Raw genomic sequence first — 21921 nt, forward strand, 5'->3', positions numbered from 1 at the left:
GTAAAAAGGTTTAGGAAAAATGTATAAAATGATTTTTCAGCTTACTGCTACGGAAAGGAATCGCTTCTAACACTTTGTAGTTCGATCACGGGCGATGCTCTATTATATTCAATGTTTCGTGAAAATGCAGCTCCCATTTCCTGCCCTTTTCGTGGACCGTTTACATTTACATACAACAGAGGAGATGGAGAATGCAGATCGCCCGTTTCCAGTATTGACACTTGTACGGAAGACAGTCGACTGCTACTAAGCTATCAAGCATGTCCCGATATTCACTCATCGGAAAGCACCGGTAAGTACGTTTACTTTGCCTTTTACATTCACGTCTTTGCGCCCCAATAGACATAGAGACGAAATTGAAAACGGGAATAGATTCTTGTTCTAAAAATATCTAACCGTATCATCTAAATGTATTGTATTGAAGAAAGCTATGATATACAACTAAATTTGAAAGAAAAGAAAACCGCTTTGTCAGTTAAGAATTCACGCATAAAACGGCACTAAGCACTACATTAACGCTATTCTGCGTTATGTTTTTCGAGGCCCGTCCTTCTCTATTCTTCTGTTAAATGTACGAGGCTTTTCAGCTTCAGGAAACTTTACGGCACATATTTAACGTCGCGTTTTTGATTTGAGCATTTACATTATGGCTTCTTTGAGGGATTTGCTACAACTTTATTCCTTTTATTCGTTATTGCTTTTGTGATAAGGTTTTGAAAGATGCGACGACATATTTAAGTACCCTCTTGAGCGTTTCTTATTTAAAGTGTTGAATTTAGTAAATTTATTTTTATTCAATGAAGGAACCCTTCGTTTTACTAACGATACTAAACAAGTAATGGTTTACAATTACTGCAACACCTAGAAAGGATTCGTTCAATAAAACTCCATTCTTTACCCGTTGTAACATGGCGATTAACTAATTGGCGATGAAAGATTACTACGGTTTTTAATGAATCGATAACCATGCTTCATTGTTATTATCACGTTGCCTACAATTGAGCGTTTAGGGGAATATTTTGCTCATTACACTCAGTCAGGTTTATACATAAATCCACACACGGTATTCTAGTCAAACGAACTCTTGTTTGATTACTAGCATTGATGTGTAGAATGATATTTGAGATGAGGACAATGACAAGTCAGTGAGGCATTTCGTTCATTTAAATTTATTTACTGTATGAAGGTAGGTTTGATTTGATAGAGAAACTGAATACAGTACCCTATTCGAATATATTCTTTATTTAATTTATGGCTCCACATATCTACGAAATGCTAATCTCTATTGACAGAATTGTAACAAACATGGTCGATTGTTATATGGTGCCAAAGCTTACCTTAAAAGTTTACTTATTTTTACTTTGTATGGATTTATACTTCACCAGAGACTTATTCCTGTACCTGTGTTCCCGAGTTTACTCAAGACCAGAGACCTGATTTGCTCTCTTTATCTTTTGTTTTTCTTCACCTCTGCTTAATTTTCTCTTTAAATATAACTTACCCGAAATGCCTTTCGAAAGCTTTTAGTTCCCATCAATTTTCTCAGTCTCAGTTTATATCAAATTCCTTTCATGTTATGTTTCCTTTAAACTCATTTCAAGTTCTCCTTATGTACCTCCAAAACTATAACACTTCTTTCATGTTCCCCGCTGGTATTTTTCAATTTTTTCATAAGCATCTTGAAGGGGCTTTCAGTTTCTCAAATTTCTACGTCAAGTTCCTCTCTACAACGCCCTTTAAGTTCGTATCACTCTTTGCTCCTGTTAAAGCTTCCCCGTCCATTTTCTTTAACTTTTCCTTAGCTCAGTTTCAAGTTCTCTTCAGACATCCCCTGAACTTCTCTCTCAAGTTACTATTAGGCTCAAATTCGCATTCAATTCCTTTCAAAGTACCATTAAGTTTCCTCTTTACATTTTCCTCGAGTTCGCCATCATGTATCCTTCAATTTTTCGTCAAATTTCCCTCCACTTCCTTTTATCCAGTACAATGGCTGGTCAAAATTCACTATGCAAGTTTTCTGTTTAACCAACCACTGTTTAAGAGCAGATAAATAGATGTATATACCGTATTACATTCACTGGATGGAGCATCCGTACTTTTCACCACTGGTTCCAAACTACATAAAACCATTCCACCCAGGTATGGATGGTGGTGGTAGTTTTTTCCATATAACCAAGGATGTCATCGGGCCAGGGTGCGACACCTTTTGAGCTGATGCATATGGCCGCTATTGTAATTGTTTTCAGACCTACTTTGAGCGGTCGGTCTACCATACCAGAATCAGCAAAAACTGTGACTGCTGAAGACACCTCCAGGTGGGCTGCTGTAGGCTCAGTGGCTACAGCTTCCGGGGAGTCACAGCTTGCAGCTTGATTTCTTCGTAAGACGATGTAAAGCCCATTAAAGGTAGAAAATGAAGAAGCACTTTGGGTAGATAAACACGGAAACAGCAGTCATGATGGTGGATAAAAGGGCGCACTGCTACTATGCTCGCATGAGCCAGAGTGAAGCATTTCTTTTTCCAAAGCTCCAAGGATCTTTAGTTTGTGGGTCAAAATCAAAACGTGAAGTAGAAGAAGCAGCTTCTCTGGATACCAGAGTACCGCGCACCCCCCAAGAAGTTGTCAACGGTTTTGAACACTCTGAAGCGGATGTCCTCCAAGTTTATTTTTCCAGCTGCCTCCACAATTCGACGTCTTTTTCCCTGTTCGCCTCCTTTCCTTTCAGTGGAATGCCAGTTATTGTGCGTAATTTTGCCACCAATCCCCTTTTGATTAACAGTAGGTGCTTTCCTTGATTCTGAAATGATAATTTGGTCTCTATATTTCGCCTCAAGGCGGCTTTTCTCCTTATCCGTCAAAGTTTTATTTTAAATAATTCTGATCTTTTTTTATTTCTTGAAAATTTCGCCACTGTTGCAAGTAAAAACTAAAAGTAACCTACATCAAACGTTTTTACTTTGACAATGATTTCAGATTTATTTTTTTCTTTGAAGTAACACATTAAATCTGTTATCGAAATTGGACTGTTAAAATTTGGTTACATTTAATTATTTTGATTTATTTATTGGCCCTCTTGTGCTGAGCCGTCAACAGGATCTCGCTTAATTACAGAGTGACCCGCATAATGCTTTTTAAAGATGCCGCTGCGAAAAGTTGTCGATATATAAATAATTATCGATAATATCGATAAAGCTGGATTATTGATAATAAAAAATTATCGATAATAGACAATATCGATAATCGATAACGTCAATATCCGATAATATCGATAATCGGGTCCGTTAACTTGCCCCCCCCCCCACTGAGAGATTTGATAGTCGTAATATTTTGAAATGAATGCGCTCGGTATGCGCTCATATGCGCCACCGATAATATCTCTTGCGCCATTATCGTTTTTTAGAAATCCGAAAAAACATTTGGGGGGGGGCCAAGTGAACGTAGCCCCCCCCCCCGTACGTATTTTGTTCCTTGTAACTAGGTCACCTGATACATTTGGTTATGCGCTCATATGCGCCACTTGAATTAAAGCTAGCGCCATTACGGTTAAGCCGTGACAAATTTTCAAAAAGTGGGGGGGCCAACTTAACGTTTTTAAAAGTTACGTTTTTTAACATGTTTTTTCTACTACATAGTACCTTTCATCATGCGCTAAAATGCGCCGTAAACAAAAATCTTGGCGCCATTATAGTGTTTCAGAAACACTATACAGGGTGTTTTTTTGGGAGCTTTAGTTAAACGATTCTGAGAAAGTAAAATAGGTAGGTTTTTAAAAATTTGTATTTAGGAGTTACTCCGAAGGCCGAATCGATGTAAAATATTTTCAAAATGGACGCACTTCCGGAAATAACTTTTGAAAACGCTAAGTTAGACCCTCCACTTTTTAAAAATTTGTTATGGCTTAACCGTAATGGCGCTAGCGTTAGTTCAAGTGGCGCAATTGAGCTCATAACCAGATGTATCAAGTTGCACAAATACCGGTAGCAAAATGCGTTATGGGGGATTCCGTTCACTTGCCCCCCCTCCCCCCAAATATATTTAAGGATAACCAAAAAACAATAATGGCGCAAAGATATCTTTTTACGGCGCATTTCAGCGCATACCTGAGAGTACAATTTCGTATGAAAAGATGTTAAAAAAAGTAACTTTTAAAAACGTTAAGTTGGCCCCCCCACTTTTTGAAAATTTGTCACGGCTTAACCGTAATGGCGCTAGCTTTAATTCAAGTGGCGCAATTGAGCGCATAACCAAATGTATCAGGTGACCTAGTTACAAGCGACAAAATACGTACTGAGGGGGCTACGTTCACTTGCCCCCCCCCCCAAATGTTTTTTCGGATTTCTAAAAAACGATAATGGCGCAAGAGTTATTATCGGTGGCGCATATGAGCGCATATCGAGCGCATTCATTTCAAAATAATACGACTATGAATTCTCTCAGTGGGGGGGCCAAGTTAACGGACCCTCGATAATCGATTATCGCTATTATGGTTGATAATCGATACATCGATAATCGATAGTGAATTTCTATTATCGTGCAGCCTTCTAGCATACGGTCTTAAGTTGTTCTATGCGACTCCGGTATTTACCTTACGAATTAGGAAAACTGCAGGAAAACCTAATTCGGAGTAGCCGGCAGAATGCTCGAAACTGATCTAAGGAAATTCCCATCTCACATGCCACAGATGAAAAATTCTTACTTCAGCCCAGGTAACGCTTATGTACTCGTTTTGCGTCGTCTGTCTGTCTGTCTGTATATACCATCGAGATCTAGGGCTCTGGGTCACCTAGAGACTTCGGGTTTTGGCTAATTGATTTACCCGTTACTCATCATCTACAGTTGTGTTAACCTATAACGCGGTTTTCAATTTTACTTCTCCCGTTTACATAGGGTAACCGACGCTTTTAGAGGTAATCCCGGATTTCTGCTTTGTGGTGCATGTTTAATCCGCTAGTGATGACCATGTTAAACCAAAACATTGCCTCTTGGGCATATTTATTTTAAAAATGTACCAAATGTCTCTATCCTTTTTACTTTCTGAGATATAGCAGTTCGTCATCCTTATTTAGCCGCCCCTAATTCTGAACGTTCCTCAGTTTAAAATGCGATAACGTGGATTTATTCTCAAGATGTACGACTTTTGAGTTGCCCCTCGTCAGAACAGTTACACTGTGTCACCATGTTTCTGGTTCTTCTAGTTAATAAAATGAGAAAGGGTTGTGACTCCTTGTTTAATTATCGAATCGCCAAAACACTCACCTACTCCGCTTTACACTTCTCACTTGACTATGTTATCATAGGACATAATTAATCCCCGAACTTAACACTTAACCTACTTGCCTTTGCCATGCTGGTAACTGCCAAAAAATATAAAATTTCTCATTTTAATGTAAAGCAGTAAAACTTAATTCTTGAAAGTAGACACCGTCAAACTTTTTATTACAACGAAGTGAAATTATACGAAATTTCGTCTGCCCCCGAGTCATCAACGAAAATCCCTATACCATACTTATCACTCCCTTCGGGGTTATGTGCCGTCCTATTTAACTTACAGCTGACGTTAACAACCTATAAGGATAAGAATAAAACTACAAGTTTATTAAGTGATTTAATAACTTTCGAAGCGCTTCTTAAAAATTCTGGTTGCATTAATAAAAGATGGGCTTCTCCCCTTTCTTCGTTAATTTGTTATTTACATTACGCAGGTGTTTGCGGATTTGTCCCGGATTCCGTGTGTAGGTGGAATTTGCGGAAGCAATTTATAAAAAGCAATTTTCACCAAAAATTGCATTCACCTCGAAACCAAAGGGCTTAATGCGTCGACTGAGCTAAATTTATGGAGAATCCATAGAGACGTCTACGTTGTAAAATCTAAATTAGGTATTATTTGGGAGTGTGCATCTAAAAGGTTTCGCTGCTGTGACCGCAATTTTTTTGTTTCAAATAAAGTTGAATATTAGCCAGCGTCATTCTATCGAATATACAGTTTACACTAACGAACCCAGTTGTAAGGCTACATTGGGATCAATTAAAAATAAACTTGTTGACCTGTGCTTTTTCAGTGAACCGACCCGGCACACACAAAAGTTTCTGTAAATGTGTCGCTAAAATGCCATTTCTGTGCGGAAATGTTTTAGTTTTATGTTTTAATCTTTACAAGTACAGGATTCAATTAGTTCGTACAGAAAACAACTGTGAGGTCTTTCTAAATATACCTACAGCGCTGTAATTTCCAAATGACTGGCATTTTTTATTGGAGAATAAAAATTATTCAAAATGGATTCCAGTAGTGCTTAAAAGTGGTATGGTAGGGCCGATTCTAAATATGACCTTGAGCTCTGACGCCTAGCCCAAGATTTCTCCTTTTTTCTCTCTGAAAATCAAATTCAAAAGATATGTTTCTAATTTGCTTGCTCGCAAAATTAAACAGTGAAATGGTTCCAATTTCAATTTACAAGATACCCTATTTCTAATTTTCGCTACAAATTTCCGAACAACTAGATCAAATTACTCACCAGACTAACGGTAACTTAATGCCAAAAATCTAACAACAATATACGACACCATTTTTTATACGTAACTTGCCTTATAAATCATTGGTAGGTACACATGAGTTGAGGTCCAATTGTAATGGTTCATCAATGTAAAAAATATAAATGCAATACAAACGGCTTCAAGTTTGCCCAGGGTTTGAGATCTTTAAGAAACACAGATTCAATTTTCTTTAATAAATTTTGAACTTCAATCAATTTTTCTTAAAGATATATACAACCCTTCATTTTTTACATAATCAATATCACTGTACCTCCTGAAAAGAATGTACTTCTGCACATGGTACAAGCGAGGTCGAACAAAGGACCGCATTGTTTTCCCGAATTAATTCCTTGTCGAGAATCTCTCAGAGAAGTTTTTTTTTGCTAAGAAGTGTTTGCTAGGTTGCTGGGGTTACCAACCCAGACCCGACCAAATCTTTCTATGGACCCCACGCTGTGTTCGCATCCGTGGTTCAAACGTGAATTAATCTAAAATCTACTGATATATCCCCTACCTAATTTCTTACTGATTAATTAACGCCATTTTCAAGATGGCTTCTAGTAATTAAGTAAACCATTTTTTGTTAAGAGAAAATCTGATTGGCGGTACTCCCCAAAATGTATACTATCACTCGCTGAACGTTTTGCAAATTATACAAAGCCCACGATATTGTAATAGGACCAACTTCTTACGGACTTTTACAATTCCACCCATGCTGTAATGATCTAGTGAGTTGACAGTGTGGACAAGCGGTGATGTTTGGTGCATTTATCTCTTTGTTTTCTAATAAAGTCCTGTTTTGTAACGAATTGAGTGTGTGCAAAACCATGTGGGGATTAATTAGAAACAAGAATCTGTGGATTCGGGACGCCACTAGAATTCTATTTGGATCAAGGGATAAATTTTGAATCGACCGTGTGTCAAGATCTTTGTAAGTCTCTTACATCCATAAAACCAGAACTCCGGCTGTACATCCTCAGTCCATGAAATGATGGAAAGTAATGAATAAAAACGATCAATCGTTATTTGGGGAAAGTTGTTTCGGAACGATAAAGGGACTCCTAGTATATATCCTCTCTACATGAATCGACGAAACACACGCCCGCAAGTGTGTGGTTTGGTTGGGAACTAACATTTCCCTGCGAATTGAATTTTGACAGCAAGTCAGGTGAAGACTTGGCGGGTGAGAAATTTCCAACGACTTTAGACTAAGACAGGACAGAATTCAGAATTTGGTGAGATCAGGGGCTCGTTTCCTAAAGTTACTTTGCAACAACCAGTGGTTCCAAGTAAAACTTTTGAAAATGGGGAAGGGGGACGGAGGGGGTAAACACACGCTCTACCCTTCATGGTATTCTAATGGAATTGGTATTGTAATTAAAGGGTTCAACAAACGGGACTGTTTTCTACCAACTACCGCCTTGCTTTCTGACCCCTTATCAAAATGGTGATTGGGGGAAGGGGGGGGGGTTATCCTTCATGGTACTGTAATGAAACGTCTCAATCCTCCTCGGTCAGTTATCGTGATCGGATATAATTCCTTATATCTTAAAAACAGATAGTCGGAGGAGAGTACCCACAAAGGGCGATATGGGACGTCTGGAATACATATACTTGCGATGTCAAAACTTTAAGAGCGAATATCTCGAAAACGGTTTGTCGGAGGAAAGTACTCTCAAAGGCAAAATGAATTGTCTGGGCGAGACATATCTATTTGTGATGTCAAAACTTTCAATGCAACTATCTGCAGAACTGAATGTCGGAGGAGGATACTTACTCTAAAAGGGTGGAAAGATCGTCTATACTAGAAACACATATACTAATAGCGATGTAAAAGCTTAATTGTGATTTGTGAATATCTCGAAAATGTTGGAGGAAGGTAGCTACAAAGGGAAAATGCTATACTCTCTGAGGGGTAGATTTTTCTTGCATTGTATAGCGTAGATTTTGAATGCAGGCGGCCTTTAAATTTCTTTGTTGTTCTATAAACTCAGGTGTTATAACTAGGCCACACATAAAGCAATGAGTTTTGAAACTGAAATGATCTTCAGTCTTTTGACTTTTCCTTACCATGCTCCATCTGGTTCACACGAGACGCAGACATTCTTTCATTATTGTTGGGTTTATGACATCGCTCATGAACCTCAACTGCAAATTTTTCATCTTCCCTTTCTTTCTTGACTCGATAAACGCCTTTTTCTCCCACCGTTTTTACTTTCTCTACAACATTATCCAGTACTTCATCACAAATAAACACGTTTGAACTCATTTTAACACTACACGTAAGCAGTCTAAGACGGAACTACTCCTTCGCAGAAGTGACTGACAGATCGTATCCGTTGTTTTTTAGTGGAAGGAGGGACTCGACCCTGGAAACAGTGAAAACTACTCAGGCACATGGTGACGTAATTGGCCTGGCTTTCTCTGTGAAGGAGTGGGAGAGTTTTGAACCAGGCGGGACATAAGGTGGGCGGTAGGCCAATTTCTAACCACGCTTGAGCCCGAACGGTTCATCGAGGAAAAAAATAAATAGTGGAATTTGTAGGAAATTTTATATACTTTCATTTTGAATTTTCGAAAAGTTAATAGTTTTCGATTTGTAAGCACAAAACCAACAAACAATATATTGTTTCCCCTACTTTTGTATTTTATTCAATGTTGCGTCATGAAATTTTGTTAGAAAACCTAAGATTTGGATTCAGCACCCCAAAAAAAACATATGGTATCAACTCACTTTCCTGCTAGAGGACCGTTGGAGCACAAATGGCCTGTATTGTTAGTAGTGATTATTTAGACCTTTCTTGAAATTACCTTTGCGAGCCACAAGATAAGTAGGTATCTAGATGGTAGTATGTCGTTAGCTTATAACAACAAAAGCTTAATTCAGTACCTTTAATCAGGTGAATCGGTTCATAATAGAATATTTTCATAGATAAATTGGTCGCATTTATGTCGGAAAAAACCCATTAACGTACTGGAGTACTGACTGAGGTAAGTATCCACGAGGATCTTCACCACATTATAATTTAATAAATAAATGCTAACATATATGTGTTTTTTTCCTCGTGGATACTTAAGAAGATGCCTACCACATCCGAGCTTTGGATCATGTTCAATTCCAATTTTACTGACTGAGGTACATACGTTGGAAATACGGATTTCTTAATACCGAAAACACGTTAACAAAATGGTTGGGCGTACCTAACCACTTAGGTAACTAATTCTAAAAAAGCACCTTTGGCTCTTTAAATAGAGTAATAATCCATCTAAAAGCCAGGCTATCAGGGTATTTAGTGAAAATTACGGGAAAACGTTTTTGTTATGCACTAATGCTAATCCAGCAACTACCAATAAATCCATTTTCCGATCGGCAATGTTATTTAGTTGATTTATGATTTTGTTTAAAGCGACTCCGCGTAGTGAGCGAATTATTCATTGTTGGTATTCGAAATGGTGCTCGTGTAGCTTTTTTCATGTCCTCCTAATTAGATAACATTAAACTCCGTATAATTAATTCCGACATTCCATTGTAACCAGTTCGTGCATTGTGTATTTGCCTTCATTTCTGATCAATAATGTAAACCGTTTCCAACTCGACCGCAAGCGAGTTCGCTACTTGCCGCATTGTCGGTTTTTAATCTAATTGACACGAAAAAGCTTGACGGTGTGTACGAAAAACAGGCTAAGGTGAACATGGAAAGCAACTTACTCCCACCGGCGTCCCTCGCCATTAAAATTAATCAGTTCATTTAAAAAAGAGAGAAGGGTTAAAGATGGAATTTATAATTTACTCCTAGTTAAAGATTACTCCGACCTTATCCGTATCGGGGTTGTAGCAAGAAAGAGCAAAGTTGTAATATTTTATGTTCTTATTTTCAGTGGAGGAGCTCCAATGTTTGGCGGTATGGAAAGAAGGTAGTTCGCGATATTTGGTCGGAAAGGTTCACCATAGCCATGCGACGTCGAATGAGGACCGATTCAGATGCTTTGTGTATGAAAAAGCATCTGTGGCGTCGGAAGCATTAGATGGTATTGAATTCAGAGTCGCACAAAGCGGGGACGCAACGTGTAATGGACTCTTCAGCGCCACAGAGGGTAGCAGAACGATGACTCTCAAAAGAGGTACCTTGAATACGAATTGCTATTTGAATTTAACTTTAAAGTATATCCAGCTTTACCTTATATAATATAAAGACCAAAATACAATAGTAAATACGAACGCTCCTAGTTACTAATCGGAAAATTATGTATAAATACCAAGCCATGCGAAATACTTTCTGTTATCAATTTTTGCGAGTAAATCGAACTTTTATTGCGCATTTATACGATTTTAGCTCTTTTATGAATCCCCTTTTTTATTCTTTTGGAAAACTGCGTTCTTATAGATTCTCGGAATATTTGTAAATTCAGTGGTTGAAAGCAATTTCAGTTACGACTATAAGACTGGATTTCTTATATTATCGTCTGCGCTGCTTTTTTATTATTTCGTATTTATTATGCAGCATAGAAAACCAAACAGCTCTTTATAGGACTAGAGCAATAATGCTATCTTTTATGAGTAAGGCGATACATCTTATTTTGCAAACAAAAAACCTGAGCGTGATGTTATGGTAAATCAGACAATTTGTTTTTTTTTTCATTATGGTAATCCCCTAGTTGCTGTTGGGGTAAAATAATTGTTGAACATATCCAATAATGCGTAGGTAATCTGACCTCTAATTTAATAAACTTCGAAAACACAGACAGGATCGCTTAGGGTATATTTCTAACTCGAATACAATATCGGCTAATCATCATCAAATGTCACTTCCAGAAAGCGAATATGAATTTCCCACCCTTGCATTTATTATTTCAATATCGCTTAATAATTATGTGGGCAAGTCGAACGCACAAGCTGACCGAAAAGTTTCAACTATACAGTTTACAAACCCAGAATGGTTATAGCGAAGCGGAAATCCATTTCCGCCGAAATACTCCGCTGCCCATAGAAACTTGTAAGTTTAACATTAGATGACCTTTTCGAAGTTGTCCCATCGACGTTAAAACGATAGGAAAATAAGCACGAACTTTTTAGATATCCAATATAAATATATTTGGCTTGGATACCACGCCCTAAAAAATTTGCATTTCTTTTTGATTCTGGTTTTCAATTCGCTGTGTTCATGTCAGATAACAAATTCCGTCAATGTGATAATTTTTTTCGCTCCTCCGTTTAGGGTGCGCCATACTGGGGTAAGTTACATTTTTCTATTTGTTATTGTTTCCGAGAAAAAATGAAATTTTTGAGACAATCCATATTTGCCCCTCGACTTATTTGAAAAAACTCCTCCTCCACCCATACTTGAGATGCAACAGATTAACTACAATTCGGCTGTATCGAAACCCTTTATGCACAAACGTATTACCTTTGAATCCTGGCCACGCCCGTCTGAATTCAGAAGGGCGCTCTTTGCCAATAATCTGTAAGCAATAAAACCACAAAACAAGAGAAGGAGTGAAAACGCGGCATATAAAGTGCGAGAAAAAATCTAACGTTTGTCACGTCGAGCAACTCGAATACGAAAAATCGTAATTAACATTCAATGGAAGCAATAATTCAATTTACGTTAGATAGCTAAAGCAAAATTTTGGCGCAAATTCTGTTCGTACACGTAAATGATGAGACGGGTGTAATTTTACATAGTAATTTGGATTTATTGAAAGTAAATTGAAAATTTCATTACCGAATTAGCAGATTTATTATCGACCATACGTACTCTGGATGTCTTCGTGTTGTAGGCATTAATTGTAAATTTTTATCATTAAAATGTGCCAAAAATATACAGAGCACAACATTAATGAAAGTGATAATCTCGAATAGGAGGGGAGAAGTTATGTAGTCGCTGAATCTAAATCCGACAAGCTTTCGGAAAATATATGCCTTTTTTTACTTTCTCGCGCATTTGTGACGGCTTTGGCTCAAACTGAGGGTCCAAAATGTTTCTTCTTCTTCGAAGATTCTTAAGCGATTTTGACGATAAAATGCACATGACTTTTTTTAAGGTTGTATGAAGAAACCGTTTTGTGCATGCAAAACTTCAAAAAATACTGCCCATTTTTCTGGTCCTACTAAGAGTTGCAGTTTGATGTTGGATTCGTCGATCTGAAGAACCTTATGATACCAAATTTCGTTGAAGTCAAAAAGTCAAATCAAATATGCCCAAAAAACCAGTGGCAATCTTCATCCTACTATTTACCTACTATGGTTCCTGAGAGAAAAATTAAAGAACGCACTCAAAATCTCGAAATTTTCGACTTATTTGGTCCCTTTCTTATGAGAGTATGAGAAATATAAAATCGGTCTCTGAATTGGTGATCTATCATCATCGGTCATATAACCTGTTATTCCGGATAAAGATACGATTTAAGAATTATGGGAGATAATCCAGGGTGGATCAATCGAGCAACCTCTTGACGCATACTCCTGAAAAGGCTGTACAAGTTTAATAATTACGCTAGTATGGTAGCTATTCAATGCAATATCTTTGGAAATTGATTAATCAAATACGTGACCTCTTCAAATGAAGACATTAATTGAAAACCAGCACGTATTAGTTTAAAGGGACATTTTGCATGTTGATACCAAGTTACAATGTCGTCTGTTAATTACTAATCAACGTGATTAGCATAAAATTGTAAATTGGTTGCAATATTCGCGCAAAACTTGCACGCATTTATGGGATGATTAGAAACTAATTGCACAAATCGAACGCTGCAACGTCTCGGTCCATGAAGGATAACGTGCTTGCATATTCGGGTAAGAATGGTATGAGGTTTTGATCTGGTTTAATTACAGAGACGCGTACTTTGTTAATTAGTTTACAGAAATGATTTCGGAGATGGCATTCTCGATTTTGTGCATTGTAACGAGCTACTTTGTAGGGTCGCCTAAGTGAACGTGCATAGAACACTTTGATGAGTGATAATCGAATTAAATTAAACAGTTGGATTTACTAAAGCGTACATCCATTATCGCTTAACTTCGGAATTTATACATAAAGGTGGAAAAAACCGTTAGGTTGAAAGAAAGACAGCGTCGAAATTAATTTCAAAAGCTATGGGTAGTTTGGAACTTGAAAAGGGTTAAACTACTGTTAACTTGTGGAACTTCAATTCCTAAGAAAATTGTATCCGTAAGAACTTCGACATTTCAGCATTCAAGTTTTGAAGTCACCCAAACGTCAAGTTTTGCTTCTTATTTATCGAGTATCCCCACGTCAGTTTTCACTTTGAAGTTGAGCTTTTCAAGTTCATCATAAATAGACACAAAAACAATTTAAACGATCGTTAATTGTGTGGTATAAGTAATTAAACACACCGTTTACATCTTTGCTTTCTCAAAATGTCAAAACGATGACATCTTGCGTGAGGTCTGAATATAATTAATTCTCAGTTAACTTTAGTAATATTGGAAATTGCTGTACATTAGACATTCATGACTACTGCTTGCTAAAGGAATCTAAAATATTTACTGTCTAGCGAACTATTCATCTTGGAGGTTTTCTTTTTTCACAGGGTGTTTTGCATAATTTTAGTACAGTAATGAGATTTCATTTAAAAATTGAAAGTTTAACTAAAACTACGATCAAATCGATACGAGACGGATTCTAGGAGTTGATTTGCATGATTAAGTTCGTTAAAGACGCAGAAAATTACTTTTCAAGATTTTTTTCTGGCATAAAATATAGATATTTTCACAATAGAATTAACACACTTACATATTTTAAAAGTTTTATGCGGGAATATTTCTTGCTTTTATCACAATAATTTCGTGTAGGACATTAAGATTGATCCAATTTGCTGTTACTTATGTTTGTTTATCACACTGCAGCATCATTGCATTGATACGCTGCGAACCTAACCTATTCAAAGATTCAAACAATTCAAACAAATTACCTACCTGTCTTTTAATTTTAAAAAAATTCAAAACATATTAAAAAAATGTTTCAAAAATTTTAAAAACAAGATCTAAATGATTCAAAAAATTCAAACAAATTTTCAATGGTTTTTAAAATCCTATTTTACTGTTATATTTTAAAATAAAGCATTTAATATGTTATCTTTTTAAATTAAAATCAACAGAGCGTTCCATTTAAAAGAGATGAGGTTAGGTCCTCTTTCAACTAAGAAAACATATGGACATTCTGAAATTTTTTTATTTTCTCCCGTATCAGTTAAGCAAGCGAATATTGTACCATATTTTAAGTTTGATCCAAAAAGAGCACATGATGCCTATTGCTTTTTTGATAGCACTAAAAATACGGATCTGCTACAATAGAGATTTTCCTGTGCTCATGGCATGGAACCTTTTCTTTATTCTGTCAGGCTGACCGTTGCACTTGGTTTTCCGACCCTGTTGTTGCCACCAGCATAAATCCGCATACGTGCTGATGAGTTTTATATTCGTCTATATGCCGATGGTGCTGGATAACCTTGTTCGTTATTTTCGTGTTTAGGTATATATAAAATTCTTCTGTACGTGTCTTGTTAAAGTTCCTTCCTCTCTTCAAAATCTCTTCAAAATCTCTTCAAAATCCCTTCAAAATCTCTTCAAAATCTCTTTAAAATCTCCTCAAAATCGCTTCAAAATCTCTTCAAAAATTCTTCTTCGTGCAGAAAACCTGGGGGTTGTGTCACAAATTGTGACCCCAATTTCAAAATTTTGTATCCACACAACACTGGCACACAGCTCAAAACTATAGAAAGCAATGTGTCAAATCCTTGTCAGTTTTTTGGATTATCAACTTAATTAGTACGTTTGGTGTTAATTAGAATGTGTGCTTTTTACCACAGGGTACATTATCTACTCTATGTTTTTACCAAATTGGCTAGTATCATCTCAATAACTAGTTCATTCGTTACCTATTTATACAGTGCATTCATAATGCAAGGAACGAATTCATTTACAGTTCTAGATTTTATGATCAGGACAAATACGAAAAGGATTCAGAATGTATTGTTCAAATATAAATTGCCACAATATAACCAGGTGTTTCATAAAAAAAATTAATGCCCACTTCCTCCCCTCTACATAAAAACACCCTGTAGGTATGTAAAATTTTTAATGCAAAAAAGTACTAGTGTGTGTGTCCGAAGCTTTTTCCAGAATACAAAATCCGGAATTGTAAATAAATGTGTTAGTTTCATTATAATTAATCAAGTACCTAATTTACCATAAGGTGGAATTAGAAGTAGTTGTGCTAAACGGCATGAAAGGCGTCTGTAATTAATGTATTTGGTGACGTTAAGTTGAAGTAATTAATTTAAAATTCAATTTCGATGTTAATCAATAAGGTATAGTGGAAGTGACTGCATTCTAGTAATCAATCCTAACTTGAGATTTGGTGGTATGCCAGTCATTAGTGCTTACGCAGCGTATTTAGGTGATGTGCACTTAGGAACACGTTGTATGCATATATGAAGAGAAGGAACGCATAATTATAATTTAACGACATCAAATTGTTATGAATAAATTAGGTGCTGTGGTTTTGGTAACGGCTGAATAATGAACAGCGGCTCAAAGCACAATTAATTAATTAATAAACAATTGATTACTGCGTTGTTAATTAATTGCTGTGTTGTGCTTCTATTTTAATTATATGTCCGCGTTTAATCGATAAGACGGTAAAGCTCTACGAAGTGATGAAGGAACATTAATAAATTTGTTTGTTTTTTAATTAATTAGTTATATAACATATAAGGTGTACTAAAGGTTCTGCATTAAGGCGGAATCTTAATTAAACGATCCATACCGATCCACTCAAATATGACCAATGGACATGGGTCTCAAATTATATTTTAAACCCCTAGTTGTATTTTGAATCTGCTGTCCACAAAAGTTCCTAAATTTGCGTTTTTTTATTTTTTTTCTTCAAAACATAAGGGATGTAATTAACGGATTTACATAGGTTTTCGGATACGTCCTGTCCGCTTTTGTACGCATTCAGGTTTTCTCGAAAAACCAACAAGCACATTTGATGTTTGAGCTTTCATCGTGATCGGAAATCATTGTTTTTAATATTAAGTTGAATCTCCGATAATTTGTTTTGTAATGGATTAGAATGAAATGGTTAATACCACGGCTAATAAATAAATTTACTAAATACTCTTACTATGCGGAATGTTGGCTCTTTATGTCGTCTTATAATCTGTTCAGTCTGTCAGTTCATTTGGGTTTGCGCCATTTGATTCAGGAAGAAACCGTGCTTTAGGCTTACTTTGATTTAATTAGGTGAATTGTGAATTATTCACGGTAATAAATTACCAATATTCCGCAGTGTGTAAGGGTCAAAAATGTATGTGTATTATTACTTAGGGATTTAACACCAAACAGGAGTTTGAATTAATTGTCTTTAACATTTTTACCGGTAGCCGTTTTGTTTATAATCTTGTTCGCACTTCGCATAAACAAACTAGATGCACAACTTTGATTATAAATTGTTTTTTTACGTAACTTGCTACTACAAGTCTGGCGCAACGGAATGGTTTGCACCTTGGACTTTAACCCTTTCGTGGTAACAACTTATTTAAATATTAACAACTTAATCCAATAATACACCGAAACAGATAAATGTTCGCTCGCGTATTAATACGGTCACACTTCGACTTAAATCGTTATTTTTTTTGTTTGCAACATTTTCAATTAACTACATGCGAAATTAGATCATTGACTAATAGGCGAAGGACACTTTGTAACCCAAAGGCCCAATCTTCAAATGAGTATAACTTTTCTTTAAAAAGCTATTTTAAAAACGGTTCGAAAATGTTGTGCCTCAACTCGTCACGTATGTACACAACAAATTTCGTGATTCCTAATTTTCATGTTGAAAAACCCCCAGATACCAAATTTCGTCGAAATCATAATTTTTTTGCACCCCAAGTAAGGGTACGCCCTTTCGTGGTAGAAATTAAAAAAAAATTTCAAAATCGGATAGGACATACCCGGAAACCTATTCAAAGACGTGCCACCCATTTTTGTAACTTTTATGGTGGCTGAGAAAAAATTAAAGAAGAAATACACATTTTACCACTTCTTTGGGGTTGGCTCCCAAACGTCCTAATCTTTTAACACCCTCTCCCCCCTCCATCATCCAGTGATCCATGAATGGTAAAACGTGTTTTAATTCTTAAAGAATGCGCTAAAAATTAAAGAATCTGAATAGTCAACAACCAAAAGAATTTACATATATTATATGTATATAAATCTGGTGAATTAGAACAATTTCAAGAATCGTAAAAATTTTTAAAAAAAGGGGGGGAAAGAGGGAAGAAACTTAAGAATTTGATGAGCCTGTGGAATCACAGTATCTGAATCGCCCGAAAAATAGACAGGAAAAAAGCTAAACAACGAAAGAAACTGAAGTGTAAACCCAGAAGCAGTCTAATAATCCGCAACAAATAATGAATCCAAATAGAATTGAAAAATCAGATGATTTCGAAGAAACGGAACGATCCCAAGATGCTCTAAATCATTATTGAGGAGCCAAAAAAACCATAATCTGAAAAATTCTATTATATATATGAAGAATTTTAACAATTAAAAAAATGGGTGGATTCAGAGAAACAAAAACATCCATAGATTTGTAAGAGTCTGAAACACTCGGAGAATGAAAAGGATTCGAAGGATATTAATAATTCGGAAGGCCTGATAAGAAGAATGAAAGAAATTTTAAAAATTGAAGAAGTTCAAAAAATCGAAATATCTCTATATGGAGCACTTGAGAATTTGAAAAGGTGTGAAGCATTTAAAATTAAAGCATTGTGAGAATCTAATATAATAGAAAGGATTTGTAGCATCAGACAAAACATTTCAGTTACGGGATATCCACAGTGTCCCAAGAACATTCGGAAGAATCTGAAGAATTCGGTGCATTTAAAAAAACGGAAATTTCGAAGAAACGGAGTAAACTGAAGAAACATTTGAAGCATTTGAGAAGAATCTAAATAACCTGTACATCTGTGAGAAATCGAAAGTGAAGATTTGGAAGAATCGGCATAATCTGAAGTCTTCAAAGAAGAATTCCAAAATTCAAACATTACGAATTCAAAAACCTTTACTAATTTTTTAGTCTACCAAAAATTTGGATTACATTATTTACATTTGATATAAATGACCAAATTTGGCTTTTGAAATACCTACTAGGATTTCTTTAAAATTTTTGAAAATGTACTGTCTTTCAAGATTTGTTTAAATTAGGCGTAATCTTGACAAAATTCATGTCAACTTTCGCAGATTTAAAAACTTACTAACTTTTTATGAACAGGCACAGAGAAGTGAAACTACCTATGTCTGACTCAAATTTTCGAAAGATCGTGCTAGAGCTTCGCAAGTGAGCAACGGAAAAACGCTTCGTGCTACAATTAGCACGAATTTTTAGTGTTTTTCTCGAAGGGGAAATGTTATTACTTGTTCTAGTCCAATCTTGTGTATATTACTAAATAATAAACCTGTCGAATGAAAAGTGGGGGCGATAATTAATTCGCGAAGTTTTTAAGATCATTCTGCAAAATTTATTGTCGCGCCAACCAAAAGCACATGGCAAGATTTAGAGCTTTGGATAATCCCGTGCATTAGAATTACATGCTTGGTGTAAGAGGCTTATCTGAAATGACAAATTGACAAATGGCTGCCACACTTCACTTCAAATTAATTTTGCCGTAACTTAAATAATCGCGGAGCGATGTAATTGTTGCAGAGATTATTCATACGTCATGTGACTTTGATAAAGGTGTAATCATTAGTACTCCTCAGTCTTTATTATTTAACGATTAATTTGTGGAGAGCCCTTTATAAGCATTTTGGAAAAGACACTTTTCAAAAAGTTTTATAATACAAAACGTCGCCATTAATTATGTTGTACAAAAAAGGGGAGATTCTTAAGTTAGGAGAACAGAATATGATTTTTTGCTTCCATCAATTTCTTGTAAAACCCTAACGTTCGCAATTTAAATTTTTTCGTCGTGAAGTTGATCCAAAATAGGTCATATCGATTGCCATGTAATCCCTCTGCCTGATTAGATGTTGAAACTGGAAGCTTGTTTTATCATGAAATTACGTCGCGAAATTCGCTTCTTATACCTATTTTCACCGCACTTTTAGCGTGTATCATCAGAATTTGTTTACATATTGGCCTTTCTTTTTAGCGTCATCGTTGAGTAAGTGTCGTTTTCCTTTATGGTTGGCAAATTACAACCATTGGCACACGCTCGACTACTCCGTTACGTACAGTTTCCACCACAGAAATTCCACATTGAGGATAACAAATTCGTCGGGATTGGAGATGAAGGTGGTTTGCGCCCAAACCAGACACTCAACTCGAGACGAGACGTCCGTGATGCTTCTGACACATTATACGATGGGGTGGTATGTCTTTTGCACTGCGTCCCTCGTTGCGCTATAAACACGCTAATTTTGTTCTTATTTGTTCCAGTCAAAGCGGATTTACGTGCATGGTGTTTTATCGGAGGGACACCAACGTGATGGAGGTACAGGCAGGTGCGCAAACTAAAAGGATGGAGGATGCGTGCACTACTCCCTACTTTAATAGAGCAACGATTCCATACATCACTTTAGTCAGTAAGAATGCGTATTTATTTTTAAAATGGTAAAAATTACCTCATTTATTTTTCACCGCGGTGTATTTATAATGCGGACCACCTAGAAATCGTCGTTAAAATTATTAATGTGGCGCACGTTAACAATTCAGTGCGCCCCAGCTTAAAACGTCACTTTTTCAGCAGCAACGCCAGAATCGAGGGAGTGTCCGTACGTTGGAAAATTCGCCGTACGTAGTTTAATCAAAGGTGGACGGCGAACAAGATCGTCGACCCACAATCGTCAAGTCGAAATGTATCATTTCCGACAAAACTACCACGTTGACAGGCATTCCAAGACCTTTTATGGAGAAGTTGACCATATAATAAGAACGAAAAGAGTTGATCGATTTTCAGACTGTGATAACGAAGGCTTTTCTAATCTTATTGTCGGTTGTAGCTCCGCCGATATTATGGAATTTCGTTCGGAATGTCCTACTTCAGATTTTATTACTTGTAAGTTTTCAAGTATCCTATTAATCATTATTCTTTGCCGTTTTATGAAAAAGATTTAAATCCATTTTCATTAAGTTTCCTCCTTTTTTTCGCGTGGAACGTTTCGGCTATTAATATCTATACGTTTAAGTACTTCAATATTAGTAAAGCTGAACATATATCACAGTGGATCTCTTAGGAAGTGTTAGCCGGACTTTGTGTGCGCTTTATATATTTTTTTTTCTTTATTTTCATTCGCAGTAAAATTGGTTTCATTTATTACAAGATTAGATTTAGACATGATGAAGTTGAGAGCTCTATTTGTAAATTGAAATAAGAACACTTGCGAAGCAGATTTATAGTTTTCTATTTGTAAAAAGCGAAGACATACAACTTTTTTTACTCAGTTTAGTCACATAATTAAGAAACATCTCGTTAACGTGACAGAACATCTTGCAATCTGTTATATTTCCTCTTTTTGAAGCAAATGACTTTTCTACGTTGAGAATAAGACAATGAGCTTCTGGGGATAATTATATTTTGCTTTAGAAGACGTTGTTGACAATTTCTACGTTAAAGGCATTGTGTGAACAGATGGTTTCTCGCGTCGATCTTTTTATTTTTTTTTAATTTCATCTAGCTTTAGTTAGGATCATAACTCATATAAGTCGAAAGGTCCCACAGAAATCGTGTTTTCGTAAAGATGAATGTTATTATTCATTGTAAGGTGACGTTGATAATCTATTTACTTACCCCCGGCCGCTGTAGAATGAACATTGATTTGAAAATGTTTTGGGACCTACAGAATACTTACATTATATTGTAATCGTACCTCTTCTTAATGGTGGAGGCCGAGATATGAAGTAAAATCAAATGGAGGGTCCACTTTCGTTAATGCGGACATCACTTTCAAACGTTATATCGCAGATGTACTACTGTGGTTATATCTATACCTTAATTCTGCGGTTTTCATACTCGACGCCGCTAATACTAACTCAAACAATTTTGCGCCCAACTAGATACGGGTCAATAACCAAGAGTGAACCCCGAGAATTAAAATTAGACTAAAGTAGCGGGCGCATAGCTGATGATTCGCGCTTGTTCGAGGAGCTCCTTAGGGATCGCGAAAAACAACTACACGTGGTTTAAGAAAAAGAAGTACATCCACAGATGTTACCATTTGTTTTGACGCCCATATTGTGTCACGATTAGTGTAACGGTAGCGTTAATTTAAAATTAGAAGATCGCGTGTTTCCCAGATGAATACTGCTGCTAGTCAGAGTACAGATTGGAATGGTCGACTGTAGTATCATGAACTCCT

General features: G+C 36.3%; 1 protein-coding gene across 1 annotated transcript in view; it reads left to right on the forward strand.

The window, feature by feature from the left end:
* Positions 1 to 20765, forward strand: part of LOC116176180 — a 44480-nt gene extending 23715 nt beyond the window's left edge. Inside the window, exons 5-10 of the mRNA XM_031494658.1 lie at positions 41 to 292; positions 10413 to 10655; positions 19716 to 19935; positions 20003 to 20148; positions 20310 to 20621; positions 20752 to 20765. Coding sequence (XP_031350518.1) covers positions 41 to 292; positions 10413 to 10655; positions 19716 to 19935; positions 20003 to 20148; positions 20310 to 20621; positions 20752 to 20765 — 1187 coding nt within the window. The remainder of the gene's footprint in view (positions 1 to 40; positions 293 to 10412; positions 10656 to 19715; positions 19936 to 20002; positions 20149 to 20309; positions 20622 to 20751) is intronic.
* The last annotated feature ends 1156 nt before the right edge of the window (positions 20766 to 21921 follow it).

Source organism: Photinus pyralis, unplaced genomic scaffold (genome assembly GCF_008802855.1).
Source record: "Photinus pyralis isolate 1611_PpyrPB1 unplaced genomic scaffold, Ppyr1.3 Ppyr1.4_LG7, whole genome shotgun sequence".
In the NCBI taxonomy this organism is placed as follows: Eukaryota; Metazoa; Arthropoda; class Insecta; order Coleoptera; family Lampyridae; genus Photinus; species Photinus pyralis.